The 16,225-nt window shown below is 32.7% G+C and overlaps 1 protein-coding gene across 2 annotated transcripts in view; it reads right to left on the minus strand.

Annotated features, from left to right (window-relative positions):
- The window catches only part of LOC138709515 (protein obstructor-E-like), a 117,782-nt gene extending 101,908 nt beyond the window's left edge, over positions 1–15,874 (minus strand). The window contains exon 1 of one of the 2 annotated variants that reach the window (XM_069840335.1): positions 15,717–15,874. In XM_069840335.1, the coding sequence (XP_069696436.1) occupies positions 15,717–15,765 (49 nt within the window). In that variant the 5' untranslated portion in view covers positions 15,766–15,874. The remainder of the gene's footprint in view (positions 1–15,716) is intronic. The other variant, XM_069840336.1, reaches the window with a different exon arrangement.
- Between the last annotated feature and the right edge of the window lie 351 nt (positions 15,875–16,225).

Below are 16,225 nucleotides of genomic sequence, written 5' to 3' on the forward strand. Positions count from 1 at the left end.
TAAAATCTGTATGTATGATATTACTCAATAAATTCATCTATAATAATAATAATAATAATAATAATAATAATAATAATAATAATAATAATAATAATGATAATAATAGAAGTTCAACGCTACAGGAAAATGTAGCAACACTAGACCCAAACAGAAGTATTCTACCCTCATGAATAGCACCGCTATAGATCACTGTTTCAGATACCCAGATAACAAAATGAAAACCTAATACATACTCAGTTCTCACGAAAAGAAAAAGAAAAGAACATTACATCAATCACTATTATCACTAACTTTGTTGTTACACGCTACAACTCGAGTAACAGATGACATCATCATCATCATCATCATCATCATTATTATTATTATTATTATTATTATTATTATTATTATTATTATTATTTCCTTTTATTGCTAATGTCGGGTACTTGATTGTTTGTCATTCCCCCATATGAAGCCAGTTCATAGACTGATATTTACAGACAGAGTCGTTGCACAGGTTGCGCCATACGAGGCTAGTCTACACTACATCCGCTATGACATGAGATGACGATGGAGTTTTGTTGGAATGCCATAGGAGAATCGGAACTCCCGGAGAAAACCCTTGTGTTGCGTGTATAACGGGCTTGCCTCACACAAGTTATAAATCGGGGGTACGCCGGAGATCGAACCTGGATCCACAGTAATAAAACACTAGCGCTCTAGACACTAGATCACCGTCGCAGCTAATTATTATTATTATTATTATTATTATTATTATTATTATTAAGCTACTTTATGGTTGTTATGGATATATTTCTTAATATTTATATTTTGTAACCAAAATACGTCCCGGAAATTACAAATTTCCTTTTAAAGATTCTGTTTCAAACAACGCTGAGTTTATAGGCTTTGGTTAATTGCAAGAGTTGAGACTTCAATATTTCAATGAAATGATTACAAAGACAAACGATTTTGTATTTACAATATGTTAATAATAATAATAATAATAATAATAATAATAATAATAATAATAATGATAATACTTACTTACTTGCTGGCTTTTAAGGAACCCGGAGGTTCACTGCTGCCCTCACATAAGCCCGCCATTGGTCCCTATCCTGAGCAAGATTAATCCAGTCTCTATCGTCATATTCCACCTCCCTTAAATCCATTTTAATATTATCTTCCCATCTACGTCTCGGAATAATAATAATAATAATAATAATAATAATAATAATAATAATAATAATAATAATAATAATACTTACTTACTGGCTTTTAAGGAACCCGGAGGTTCATTGCCGCCCTCACATAAGCCCGCCATTGGTCCCTATCCTGAGCAAGATTAATCCAGTCTCTATCGTCATATCCCACCTCCCTTAAATCCATTTTAATATTATCTTCCCATCTACGTCTCGGAATAATAATAATAATAATAATAATAATAATAATAATAATAATACTAATAATAATAATAATAATAATAATACTTACTTACTGGCTTTTAAGGAACCCGGAGGTTAATTGCCGCCCTCACATAAGCCCGCCATTGGTCCCTATCCTGAGCAAGATTAATCCAGTCTCTATCGTCATATCCCACCTCCCTTAAATCCATTTTAATATTATCTTCCCATCTACGTCTCGGAATAATAATAATAATAATAATAATAATAATAATAATAATAATAATAATAATAATACTTACTTACTGGCTTTTAAGGAACCCGGAGGTTCACTGCTGTCTTCACATAAGCCCGCCATTGGTCCCTATCCTGAGCAAGATTAATCCAGTCTCTATCGTCATATCCCACCTCCCTTAAATCCATTTTAATATTATCTTCCCATCTACGTCTCGGAATAATAATAATAATAATAATAATAATAATAATAATACTTACTTACTGGCTTTTAAGAAACCCGGAGGTTCACTGCTGCCTTCACATAAGCCCGCCATTGGTCCCTATCCTGAGCAAGATTAATCCAGTCTCTATCATCATATCCCACCTCCCTTAAATCCATTTTAATATTATCTTCCCATCTACGTCTCGGAATAATAATAATAATAATAATAATAATAATAATAATAATAATACTTACTTACTGGCTTTTAAGGAACCCGGAGGTTCACTGCTGCCCTCACATAAGCCCGCCATTGGTCCCTATCCTGAGCAAGATTAATCTAGTCTCTATCATCATATCCCACCTCCCTTAAATCCACTTTTAATATTATCTTCCCATCTACGTCTCGGAATAATAATAATAATAATAATAATAATAATAATAATAATAATAATAATAATAACTTGTTTCAATTATTTAGAGAACAAATACGTAGAGATTTTAAAAGTGTGTGACTCAAGTCAGTTCAAATTTCAAGTGTTGCATTCTGTCTGATTGTCAATTTATATTAAATGTGTTTTTCCTCTCTTTTTCTCTTTCTTCTTCTTATTTTTTTTTGCTCTTGTGTAGTATTTATTGGTTTGAATTAAGTTACTTACTGTATGTAATAAACTGTCCTTGTAAATTTTATGTTATATTATTGGCTAAGACCACACCGTACACGAGCCTGGCTCTTACGGTAGCAGCTAGAGACATTTTTGTTTCACAATTTTAATTTGTATTCACTAGCCAGCTACCTAGTTAAGTAAACTGAATAAATCAATTAAATAACATCACATTTTCAATTGTGGAGAGATAAATAACATTTTATTATAAAGCAAAAGACTCCAAGAAATCTTTAGCCTGGCACGTTGTTTCCTGCTTAAAATATGGCTTTTACTATCGAAAAGAACTAACTAAATCATTATAAAAGTGCAAAATATACTATTTACAGATGTGTTGTATTTATTACAAGGGCAATGAATTCTAGCAAATCAGGTACACAGTGTTGTCATTTCAAGCTGAAGATCTGTGCAGGGCAAAAAGCTAGCGATTAAGATTCTAAACGTTTATAGAACCAACACAACCTTCACACGATGACCTTTAGGTGTAGGTCTCGGTGCCAGCAAAGATAACAGTAAATGAAGGGGAAAATGTGCAATTACGCAATTTATTCAATAGCCTATACATTTTAAGTGGTAAGCAATAAAACTGTTATATTATGTTATTTTGTTTCAATAACACTTCATTTTACAATGCAATTAAATACTTAAATTTACATCCATTCTACAGTCTGATCCGTTTGGGTATGTATAATATTAACTTATTATTATAAAGCTATTATGATAGTAAGAAAGATTTCTTGCTAGTTATATTATGATTAAAATATGAGAGTTTCCATGACAATCAGCAATGTATAATCTGAAAGGACAAATGATAATCGTAGATGATTAAAATGGCTACTAAAAATCAACAGCGGGCTCAATGTGTTCTTTGGTATGCTAAATTTGAGAGTGTTAAAAGAGTTCAAAGGGAATTTCTACGTGAGTATGGTGTGCGTAATGTACCTAAATACGATTCCATAATGTTGTGGTATCGAACATTTGTAGAAACAGGTTCTGTGTTAAAAAAAACATGCAGAAGGTCGCAGGCGAAACCCAGTACGAAAAACAGCAATCTCTTGGCTTGGTCCCCAAACTCTCCAGATCTAACCCCTCCTGACTTATTCGTGTAGGTTTTGTTAAAGATATTGCCTGTTCACAGAAACCCAGGAACATTGATGATCTGAGAGTAAAAATTACTCAAGCTTTTCAACAAATCACCCCTCTTATGTTTCAACGGACATGGGCTGAATTGCATCAACGTTATGAGTTGTGCAGGGTGCGCAATGGGGGTCATGTTGAGCTCTGAGGAATCTCCCATCTTTCAGTGCTGTATGCACAAAGTTTCAACAAATAAAGTTCAGTAGTAAATGTTTTACGGTGTTTTTATTTTATCCATAACCAAACGGATCACCCTGTATTTTTAAGAACGACAAAGTTTAAATAGATTTTATGGTTATAAACTAGCTAGGGATTTCCCTGCTTGTTGGCATATAAACTCAAGGATAATAGTGCAATAAGTGCAAGAGGGTACTATGATTGCAGAATCGTCAAGCATAATGCATTGCCAATATATATTTTAAAGAAAACATTTTTATAGGCCTTATGCGGTCATACGGCTAGAGGTTCGGTTTTTCAATTCAGTGACCCGGCTTCAAATTCCAGTAGGTCAAGTTTAAATTTGTGGCAGGATGATAGATTGCTAAGAGGGTTTCTTTTATCGAGACACTGCTATTTCTCTTGACATAATCCCTCAGTTTCTGTACATTTAGTCTAACTATTATCAATTACTAGTGAAGGATTTAACGGGAAATTCCTGCATCCTGTAATTATAAGGTCTTCTTACTGTGAACAATCCACAAAGAAAGCAGCAGAAAGGGTGTCAATGTCTGAATCTTCAGGTACTGAAACAACGAAATGGGACAGGGCTCATGTTATATTATACGAAATATTTTTTTTTTCCATATGCGGGAAAGGAAAAATTATTATAGCAATACCATTTTTCCGAAAAACTTTGAGTTCCAAGCTTCAAAATGAGGTCATTTATTAAAATCCGTCCAGCCGTTTTCCCGTAATTTCCATTACCAGTTAAAATTATATATATATATATATATATATATATATATATATATATATATATATATATAGATTTTGTTCAATCAGAAAATAGCATTCTGTTCTCTCTTGGCTACACGAATATTTGTCTCATCTGTACATAAATCATGCACTAACTGAGTTTTCACAATTAACAAATTGCTTTTGATCACACAATGTCATTTCTGGTTGTTTAACCAGAAATGACATTGTGCGATCAAAAGCAATTTATTTCTCTAAAATTTAAATCGCCTTATATAGGCTACTTTTCCTTGTCGACAGACATGTCAATTAACACTTGTAAACTTCTCAATTTGGGAAGGTACTACTAAACCTCAAAGCGACGTGCAAATAATAATACTCGATACATATTCATCGTCGTAAATCTGCTGTCGGTAATGGTTGGGGTTCGAATACTACTTGAAGTGCTTCCTCTCTTTGATAAACATCGAGGCTGTTGCTAGGAAGTGAGGCACGCATTCCCACTGTTGAACAAACCAGGAACTGTGTCAACACAGACGCCCGTTCCCATGGTGATGTACCATTATTGATCATACAAAGGGTAAATACACTTTTACTTTTGTCACTCCGCTCCGTTCCTTTGAACGCACACATTCAATTGTCTTTGAATGGCTTCCTCGTGCGATGTCAAAAGTTCTCCGAGTTCATTGACTTTCATGCTAGAAGAACAGGTCAGGAACGCTGAGCTAGCGCCGAGGTTCATTTTGCTGTGGGAATGAGGTGAAACCTCAATTTCAGACATCGTCAATTGCATTCTGCCAAGTTATTCAACTTTCTCAATTTGTTGTTATTTAACCGCAATTAAAAAAAAAAACGAATGAAATACGTTACTTTCAACAATAACCGAAAATATAAAAGTTAGAGATTGGCGAAGAAATAACACAAAAAATGTAGTACCTACTGACTTTTAAGGAACCCGTAGGTTCATTGCCGCTCTCACATAAGTCCGCCATTGGTCCCTATCATGAGCAAGATTAATCCAGTCTCTACCATCATATCCCACTTCCCTCAAATCCATTTTAATATCTTCCCATCTACGTCTCGGCCTCCCTAAAGATCCCTCCGTCTCCCAACTAACACTCTATATGCATTTCTGGATTCGTCCATACGTGCTACATGCCCTGCCCATCTCAAACGTCTGGATTTAATGTTTCTAATTATGTCAGGTGAAGAATACAAAGCGTGCAGTTCTGTGTTCTGTAACTTTCTCCATTCTCCTGTAACTTCATCCCTCTTAGCCCCAAATATTTTCCTAAGCACCTTATTCTCAAACACCCTTAACCTATGTTCCTCTCTCAAAGTGAGAGGCCAAGTTTGACAACCATACAGAACAACCGGTAATATAACTGTTTTATAAATTGGGAATTAAATCAGTGGATTTCTCAAAATGCGCTATGAAATATTACACGAAGAACAACTTTTTTTCTCGAAAAGGAAGAAAAAATGAACAACTTTTTGTTTGAAATATCTCAAAGAATAACACCTTGAAATTAATGGCATTATTTACAGTTCATCTAGTATTCGTTCACAGTTGTCACTGATACTGAAAGGAAAGTCAGTCAAAAACAACTATGTTTGAGAACATATGACGATCACTTCTATGTTCATAAAATGTAACAGTAGTAGGCTATTATAGTACAACGCCATCAACAGCTTTATTTTTTTAATCTTGTAATCTCGTCCTACTATTCGATAATTTGCATAGAGTTATTAAACATTTCAAGAATCATATCTTCCCAATAACAACAAACTCTTTTCATAACGTCAGAAGACATAATAAAATATGTGCTTCATAAAATAATAACTATTTGTATAATATATTTTTTCGTGTTAATTATTTTTAAACCGCTGCATATTTAAGACACGTACGATTGATTTCAGAAACTAGAAAGACTTTATTTTCAATATATTTGTTTCTGTATTACAGCAATTAGACGATCTCCTTCCCCTAACTGTCTTTCGGTTCTGGATGCAACGCAACCTACTGAATTGTTGTGTTTGCCTAGTAAATTCGCCACTTATGTCACTTCTCTTCTTACTGAATCTCGATTGAAGTTTTGGCTCTATGACAACAAAGCTGTCATATTGGAGCAATGGAAAGTGACATTGTCATGCTACAAATTCGCTCTCTCTAACCTGAATTTGTCGTGTTCAAGGTCAACTGGTGGGCTTCACTGCACACTGTTACAGTCCAGTTAGCACGTACACATTTCACGGACGATATGTGACGAATTTGTGAGACAATTTTCTCCTCAGCATTAAGCATTTCAGAGCCTTCCTATTATAAGCATGGATGAGTCAGGCCCCAAATGTTGCTAATAAATTAATAATTATTGTTATTACAACAGATAATAAAGAATGTAAAGAAGTTATTTTATGACAGAGTAAAGATATTATGCATGCTATGTAAGTTTCCACTAACCCAGTGGTTCCAAAACTTTCTGAAGACGTGACCCACTTTTAGACGAGAATTCTGTTTGCGATCCACCCCCACCATACTGGTTCTTGACCCTATTCGAAAAATACAAGTCCCTGTAAAATTGCTAACAAAAACTATAAGTTTACTCAAACTCAAAGTACAAATTTAAAGAACAGATTTTTGAGTATTTTGCGGAAGAAATTCAAAACAATTATGGCAATCACAGATAGATACTGAATCCGTTTTTAGACAGTTGCGTTCAAGTGGATTAAGTTAAAAAAAAATTAGAGGAAAACTCAGAGAAAAATGCAATTACTGATGGAATGTTGAAACTACACTTTTTTTCTCACAGCATAAACTAGGTTTGCATCGAAAGAATACCTCTAGTTTGCAAAAGAAACGTGATAACATTTGCAATCTCGTATTTATGTAAAGTAAGTTTCTCGTCTATCATTGCCATGGAAACAAAAGCGAGAAATCTCCTTCAACTTAGGTTAGGTATTAATTATTGGTATTATTGTTAACTGTATTTTTAATTAATAAGTTTATTATTGTCATTATTGAGTGTAATTAGTTACCACTGCCACCTGGTATATACCCATTGCAGTGTGAATAAATACACACATTCAACTTTAAATTAATATTTTCAAAGATGTATTTGGTCCGATTAGTATGATATTGCAAAATGAATATATCTATATTTGTTTACTTCCGTAAAATTACTTATCCTTTGTTATAAATCAACAAGCCATTAAATTATGACATAAAAATGGAATATATTGTAGAACTTACAAGAGACGAATGTTTTCGTCTGGTAATAATGGGTAACACATAATGAACACTTTACAAATCTGGTTAATTTAACATTATAAAGACTTAAATATACATTTAGACAAAGATTAATAAAACAATAATAAAATATTGATAAGATGTAACATGTATGTTTATTAAAAATGTAGGTTACATATGTAACATCAGTAGAATTTGGAGGTAATAACCGAGTCTATATTATAAAATGTAATAACATGTAACATGTAAATAATATCATTGTAGGTATCAAATACTTAGTCAAGATCTGAGAAGCTACTGTCTGAAAAACAGGCATATTATCGCATTAATTATTTTTTATTATATAACTACTGAAACGTTTTTACTTTTATGTTAAACTTTGTTTATTTTTGCGTTTCTAAATACAAAGATTAATGTATGTTAATTAGCGATTTTTTATTTATTTTGTAAATCATTCCCCGACTCTCCTCAGCTCTTTACACGACCCCCACTTTCGAAACCACTGCTCTAACCAGTCACTAAACAATTAAATTATTTATCATATTAATGTGATACTGAGATAACAACATTAGACGGTATAAAAGATTTCATAAAAAACGAATTTTGAAGGTGTGATATAAAGGTAGAATGTTCTGTCTTCTTTTTCGATATTACAGTGAAAATAAAGAATTCGTATTATTTTATAAAACCCTGACTACATTATCCGCTTTATGCAAGATGGTTTTTACGTGCACTTTATTTATTATACTCCAATTTTACAGAGAACCCTATTTTACCTGAGATAGGTATGTTAGGGTTATAAATACATAATAACAACAACAATAATAATAATAATAATAATAATAATAATAATAATAATAATAATAATAATAATAATATGATATTGACTAATGATTTCTCCTATTGAATTAATCTTATGTTTCAATTATGGAATTAATACAATTTTACAAATCTATATATTCAGCAAATCTGTACAAAGTTTTTATAATTTATACACATGAATGAATGAAATGCAATGAGATGAAATTAAATACTGAAATACAATCTTATATTTCAATTAACAAGTTTCATGAAATGTATACTATATTATAACCGAAGCAAATAACGAATCCTAATATTCACTAGAATGTAGTTTAAATTTCTGTGGGTTGATATCTCTGAAGACGTTACACAGTTTTCCGTTAAACAATGTTGTTACAAGCAGTTTCTAAATTTTATACAACACATTTATCGTCAATCTATTTTAGATTATTATCCTAATTTATTTCTATCAACTGTTAATTTAAATATTTATAGCAAAATATATAAGAAAAAAAAACTATTGAAAAAAATAATAATAATTCAGTGGATATATACAAATTTTATCATGTGTTCAGATTACAACTTTTGTGAACGTAATTTACATATCTCATAAAATCTTGATAATAGCATTTATTTCGGAACACTTGTATTGGTGGGGAGTACTTGGTGTCGCACCTGTCTAATCGACAAACTAGTTCAAGACGAGCACTTTAAACATCAAAGAAGGGATTCTATCTACGAATTGATAGTGAAGTACTAGTTCGTTGCCCACCTCAGGTTACAAAACTGCAACGAATCGATTGAAAATGAGATCATCACAGGGATCAGTGGTGTTAAAAAATCACTGCTGTGACGAATATGTTTTTTTTTACGAGTTCCAAGGTCATTATTTTGAGAAATTTTTATGATCAGAGATTTGTGAAAACCTCAAATAAGTATCAGATCGTTTATATTGTCTTGAAAAATATAGAAGAAAGCCAAAAGGTTAGATATAAACCATCTTCATTTTATATTAATTACAACCTTACTTTGCATTATACCTCTGAAAGAAACATATCGAAATAAAATACCACATATCATTCAATTCTTATTTTATTTCACATTACGTCCTTAAAATATCACACCTGCCGTATCTATATAATAAGCTGAAAAAAGAAAGCTTTTACAAGTTCGCGTTCTACTTGAAGGATGATTTCAGAAGTGAGTGAAGGGAGATAAAGATGAATGTTTGTAGTACATAGAATAACCGGGATACGAGCTCGCGAATGGAGGAACGAGAACGTCAGCTATACCTTGACTGCAAGCTTTCTAGTTGAATAATAGCTCCTCTACCGTTAGAATGGAAAACGTGAGAAAGATAGGCCTATATATGAGTACATCTTGTCATTGGAGAGAAGGATTTTAAAAGATAATATTTACTTAATAAAAAGACGGTTACTTAAATATTTCTCGACATAATTCGCTGTTTACGAGAAACAAACAAAAACATACGGGCGGCAGCTTCGAAATGTAAATAATTTTACAAATATTTACAGAGAAAGCAATGGAAAAACTTGTAAATAATGAGACATCTCCATCTTAATATTAGCCGAACAGTTAAAAAGAGTCGGATTTTAACTCTAGATTCAGATTTCGGAATTTATGAAGACAAAGTTAGTAGGTTTTATCGGGGAAGTTTCTTCCCTTGTCTTTATTCCATTGTTCCTTCGTCGTTGCCTTCACAATTATCCGTAACATTAGTATATGAGAATATGATACAGCACTAGTAACAATAAAGTTCCTGAATTTTACACCTACGCCTAAATCTGAACTGTAGGGCACATGTTAGGTACACGAAATTACTCGTATGGCCTGGAGATTAATTCGACCCTATTAATAGTGGGAATGAGAGTATTTGATTTAAGTTTAATAGGCCTACATATCTGCCTTTGTCCTTTGGCACATTCCTTGATAACATTAATATCAATTATGTTTCTTGCACAAGTTTCAGGAACCTCAAGTCGTATTGTACTTCAGACGAAAGGGTTCCAAAAGTTTTCAGTCTTTATTCTCGAGGAGTCACACTTCAGAAGAGCAGTCGCTCAATCTCCTTGCTCTGCTTTAGAATTTGGAAAATATATGTCATATTTTATAATGACGATGCTATTCGCTGACGATCAGGTAGTAATAGCAAATAATGAAAACAACCTACAGAGAGGAGTACATGAGTTATGGAAAATAAATAAGAACTATAATATGGAGATATCTGTACGTAAGACTAAAACTATGGCATTTTGTGGCAAATCTCCTGTAAGATCTAAAATAGTAATAGGAAAGAGTATCATAGAACAGGTAAATAAATTTAAATTTTTGGGCGTTACCTTATCTTATAAAGGAGACTATGACCAAAAAGAAAAAAACAGAACAATTTAATTATATAAATGGAACAATAAGAAGAATCCTGAAATCAAAAACTAGAAAAGATACATTTTTAAAATTTTATAAGGTGATGTCAGTGCCCAGTTTACTATATGGACGCGAAATATGGGTTATGAAAAAGAAAGATACCTCTGGATTACAAACAAATGAGATGAAATGTTTGAGAAGCGTAGCAGGAAAATAGAACATAAGAGAAGAAGAAATAAGAGAAGAACTTGAGATATATGAATTAAACAACAAAATAGAAGAATATAGAAATACATGGATGTCTCACATTTCAAGGATGTAGGAGGACAGGATACCATATAAGTTTTGGAAATATAAACCTCGGGGAAGAAGAGATATTGGAAGACCAGCCAAACGATGGATGGAACAATTTCAGTAGCTGCTACAGGAATCAATTTCCTAATGGATGATGATGATGATGTTTTAATTATAATTATGAAAGTTCAACAAACGCATATAATGTTTCCTGAACTGATCAAGTCTAGTTCTTATTCCTACAGTTATTTTAAAATCACACCTGTTTATTTTGACAAGAATTTAGTTCAAATCTCTGAGAAGTAATTTGCCAACCTTTTGGTCAATAAAATGTCCCAAAATATAGAATTACTCACATTTATTTCTAAATAGTGTCATTAGGGTATACTTTGTTAATGTCTAGGCTGATTTCTGAAACTATAAAAACATATTTTTCTATTTTTTTTAACAAGATACACTACCGGTAAGAAGTTTTCGATGAGCTATGAAAACAACTGTATACTTTATTTCAATGTACAGACACATCGGAAAACTGAATAGACCAACAAAATAAATATTTTCTCTCTCTAGCATTATGATATGATAGAATATTCAAAACGAAATCTCTGTTTTAACCACGAATCCATAGTTGTGACAGGTGTACGAAAACTTTTGCCCGGTAGTGTATATGTTTCAAAAAGTGAATATTTAGAGTGGGCAAATTAATAGATTTCTAATTACACGCATGTTTTAGTAAAACTTTTACGTGCTTGACATACAGGGTGAACAGTAAGTAACGTCATTAATTTGAAGGTGTTATTCTTTGAGTTATTTCAAACAAAAACTTTAATACAATTTTGCTCGTTTTTGCTTCCTTTTCGAGAAAAGTTTATTTTATAGGAAATATTTCATATAATGTATTTTAGGAAAGCTACTGATTTAATTTCCAATATGCTCAGTCAATTTAAGAGAGCAGTATATTGTAATTATAAATCTTTGAAATTATTTTAGCTTTGTCGTTTAAATGTGTAGAAATTTGATCAGAAAAAACGTAACTTTTCGTTCTGAAATTGACTGAGAATATTGGGAATTAGAACAATGGCTTTCCTAAACCACGCTATGAAGTTTTTGGAATAAAATTATTTTTATCTCGGAAAGGAAGCAAAAACGAGCAAAATTTTATTAAACTTTCTTTGAAACATCTCAAAGAATAACCACCTGAAATTAATTACATTACTTACAGTTCACTTTGTATATTACATACCTACCGGTATATCAATGTTAATATTTATTTTTACTTAAACATTTAACTGAAATTGATTTATGCGTAAAAATTTAAAATACTTGGCATTCCAATTTATGGTCAATTTTCCTCGTGTTCTCGAAATAACATTTTCTTAGAAGAAATCAGTGCGGAAGGTGATGGTTAAACATATATATGGGTCAACAAGGCAAGTCGTGCTTCGTGATTCTGCCGGTTCTACGCTTTCTCGAAGAATTGTAACCGTTAGAATTCAGCCATTTTCCTAGGACCAGTTTCATAACCCGTCTCTCCAAAATAAGAACACATGACATAGCCGAGAGTCGGCACTCTTTCCGCACCAGGCAAAATAAATCACTTTCCATGCTCCAATTTTAGGAATTCTCATAATACGTTTCGTTATGTAATGTGTTTCGAAATACTGCAATATTAACAATACTTCATAGGTCTATACGTGACTTACAAAAGAGATGCATTGATAAACCACGAGTCTTACTTCTTTTACAGTTACCATCTTAAAATTCTACAACTAATGAATGGAAATATACAATAGGCCTACATCGTCAGAAGCAGGAATTTTGTTTGAGATAATCTCACATTAAAACACGACAAAAAGTTTTATCTCAAACTGCCAATTAAAATTCAATGTAATCGTATTTAAGAATTCGAATTAAAGTATGCAATTAATGAAAAACAATCTGAACAACATTAGGTAAAGAACGACATTTATGTGTTACGTAAATATAAATTTATTGGACTATTACTCTTTCATTTTCTTCTCCAAATTTTATCTTGAAGAAGAGACAGGCTTAAAATATACTTAGCAAATATGAATATAAGAAATTGTGTGTTACTTGCATATGATACGATTATATGCTTTTCAAGTTCACATTCATTACAATGATGATAATAATGACAACGGTGATAATAATAACAACAATTATCAACATGAGAGTCAGAACTGTGTTTCGTATACCATTCTGTACAAACTCTATTAATCAGTAAAGGTTGGTCCACAATAAACTGGGAACGGAAACGACAATGAGAACGGAAATATTGTTAAAATAAATGTATTTAAAATGTGAGCATTCACAATTAACGTGAAGCTTGCCGGAGCCCGGGAACGGGAACGTGAAAATTAATTCTGAATGCTCACAATTAAGTACATTTATTTTAACAATATTTCCGTTCTCGTTCTCGTTGCAGTTTCCGTCCCCGGTTTATTGTGGTCCAGCCTTAATTCTGAAGCAATACTGTAGTAATTTTGACGAGAATAATGTAAGTTTTCTGTAGGACGTATACAAGAAAACAGAAAGATGATAAATCTCTAATTTCCTCGCTTGAAATTAAGTTCCAAGATACAGTAATCACACTATTGAACTTATTTTTATTTATCGGACACTTAGATATTTGTGTTTAATTGTTAATTTCAATTACGGAATTAGTCTTAGTAAATTTATTGAATTGTTTATGCCTTAAATTTAATTAAATTGTTTTGTATTATAATATAGCTCAACTTATGAATGATCGTTTGCGTTTGTAAATTTAATAATCTGATTGGCTATGTATTGTATACTTTTAGTAGAGCCATCGATGTAGCTCAGTCGACAGACTCGCTGGGCTGCTGATCCGGAGCTGCGTTCGGGCTTGGGTTGGATCCCCCTTTGGACTTTGGTTTCTTCGGAGGTTTTCCCCAGCCGTGGGACTGAAGCCGGATGGTCTATGGCGAGTCCTTGGCATCAACCCCTTTGATTTGATTACCCCCTTTGATTTGATTACCTGGTTGGGTTTTTCCGAGGTTTCCCCCACCGAAAAGGCAAATGCCGGGTAATATTTTGGCGAATCCTCGGACCTCATCTCATCTCACTACATCTCGCCAAAATGTAAAAAAAATGTAAAAGAATTGTACAAAATTGTAAAAATTGTAGACAATTACTAAATTGTAAAACTATAAAAATTTGTAAAAATTGTAATTGTAATATTGTAAAATGTTGACATGTTCCACATCTTAAAGCTTCATTGCTCATGTAAGATCTATGGAATAAAATGAATGAATGAATGAATGAATGAATGAATGAATGAATGAATGAAGTGAATTTAAGTGGTTCACTGCTTGCATCCGGAGCTACAGGGAACATGCTCCATCTCGCCAACAAGACACTTTGGACTGGATAAGTTTTTCAGTATATTACTGAACATGAATTAGACTTGGAGGAAGATTTGAAAGCAATCAGCTGTTGGCAGATTTAAACTTCTGTTCGGCTTTTACTTGGAGGGACTAAGGAAATCAAGGACCTCGGAGACCTAACTTCAGGCTTCCCAAAGCAGAATCCTACTGCTAGCATATTCGATGAACATTACTTTCTATGTGTGTAATGATTTTTATAAACATCGTTTCCTTTTAATGCTTTAATATCATTGTCTTTAATTGATATACTGTCTTTAAAATGTGGTAGGTAATTGAGATGTAGTTAATTTCTAGCTTATTATTGCAGTCCAGGCTAAAAAAAATTACGAATTTTGAAATATATAAAAAAAAAGTTATAATACATTTATCTTGCTTTAAATAAATGGTAATTATGACTGCAAAACATTAAATTGTAATATCATGTTTCATATAGGTCAGACGACGAAATTTATATTTGAAAGACTAATTTCAGGTTTGCAATCGTTTAAGACGAAGATGAACTTCGATTAAAATTGTCGCTTATACTGATAATCTTTACACTGACGAACAAGTTAATTTAATAGTGAAACACATAAAATGAACCGTAGCACCAACTTTTGTACCAAGAATGTATTAGCTCATCGAATAACCATCGACGTAACATGTGATATACACTTTTGTAACCAAAGTTTTAATACATTTCACGGAAATTCTCTAAAGTTTCTATGAATTATTATAGGAAATCTTCCACCTCCAATATTCCCATATAGATCTGAAAAACTACGACGACTTAAGACGAAGAAGGATTTTTAATGAAAAGGCTGTTTCTATTATCTACTGATATTGAGATAAGTAACGACACACTTATTACATGAAAGCTGTGAAATTAATTAGAATAATAAAGGTTTTTACTAAGAATATAACAGTTTAGAACACATTTTCGTAACACTTTTACAAGTTAATGAAACTTAAATAAAATTCCAGAGATATTTTTTTGTTACGCCAGCGAATTCTTAGAAGGAATCCAACGCCGGACCTTCAGCTTACCTGTGGCGAGGATAGCTGCGAGCGCGGCTACACACACGTTCGTCTTCATCGCTGCTGCAGTTCTTAGTCTCTCGTCAGAATCCTCAGTTGATGACTATCCACAAAGAAACCACAAGACGTACTAAGCCAACAAGCAAAGCGCGCCCTTGGTTTTTCTGAAAGTTTACCTTCTGAAAGCAGAACTACCATTGGCTGCTTGATGCGTTTTTACTCGAGTTGCATTGCCATTGGGCGTGAGAAAGTGTGACGTCATCCTCAGATGCGGATGATGTGTGGTGGGTCGCTCTTTCTTCTGGAAGAAATTGGGACGCTGGCTGAGGACGTTACGGCCACTGAAGATTTTAAATACGTGGAGGAGAGAAGCGGAGCTTCATGATTTTCAAGAAATTGTTTTCACTAACACGTAAGTGGGCGTGTTTACGAAACAAATGCTTTTAAATTCACTACTTCTTGTTTTATAAAATAAAGTGAAATCGAAGCAATTTCGATGATAGATGTTCAACTAATTG

This window comes from Periplaneta americana, chromosome 11 (assembly GCF_040183065.1).
Source record: "Periplaneta americana isolate PAMFEO1 chromosome 11, P.americana_PAMFEO1_priV1, whole genome shotgun sequence".
Lineage (NCBI taxonomy): Eukaryota > Metazoa > Arthropoda > Insecta > Blattodea > Blattidae > Periplaneta > Periplaneta americana.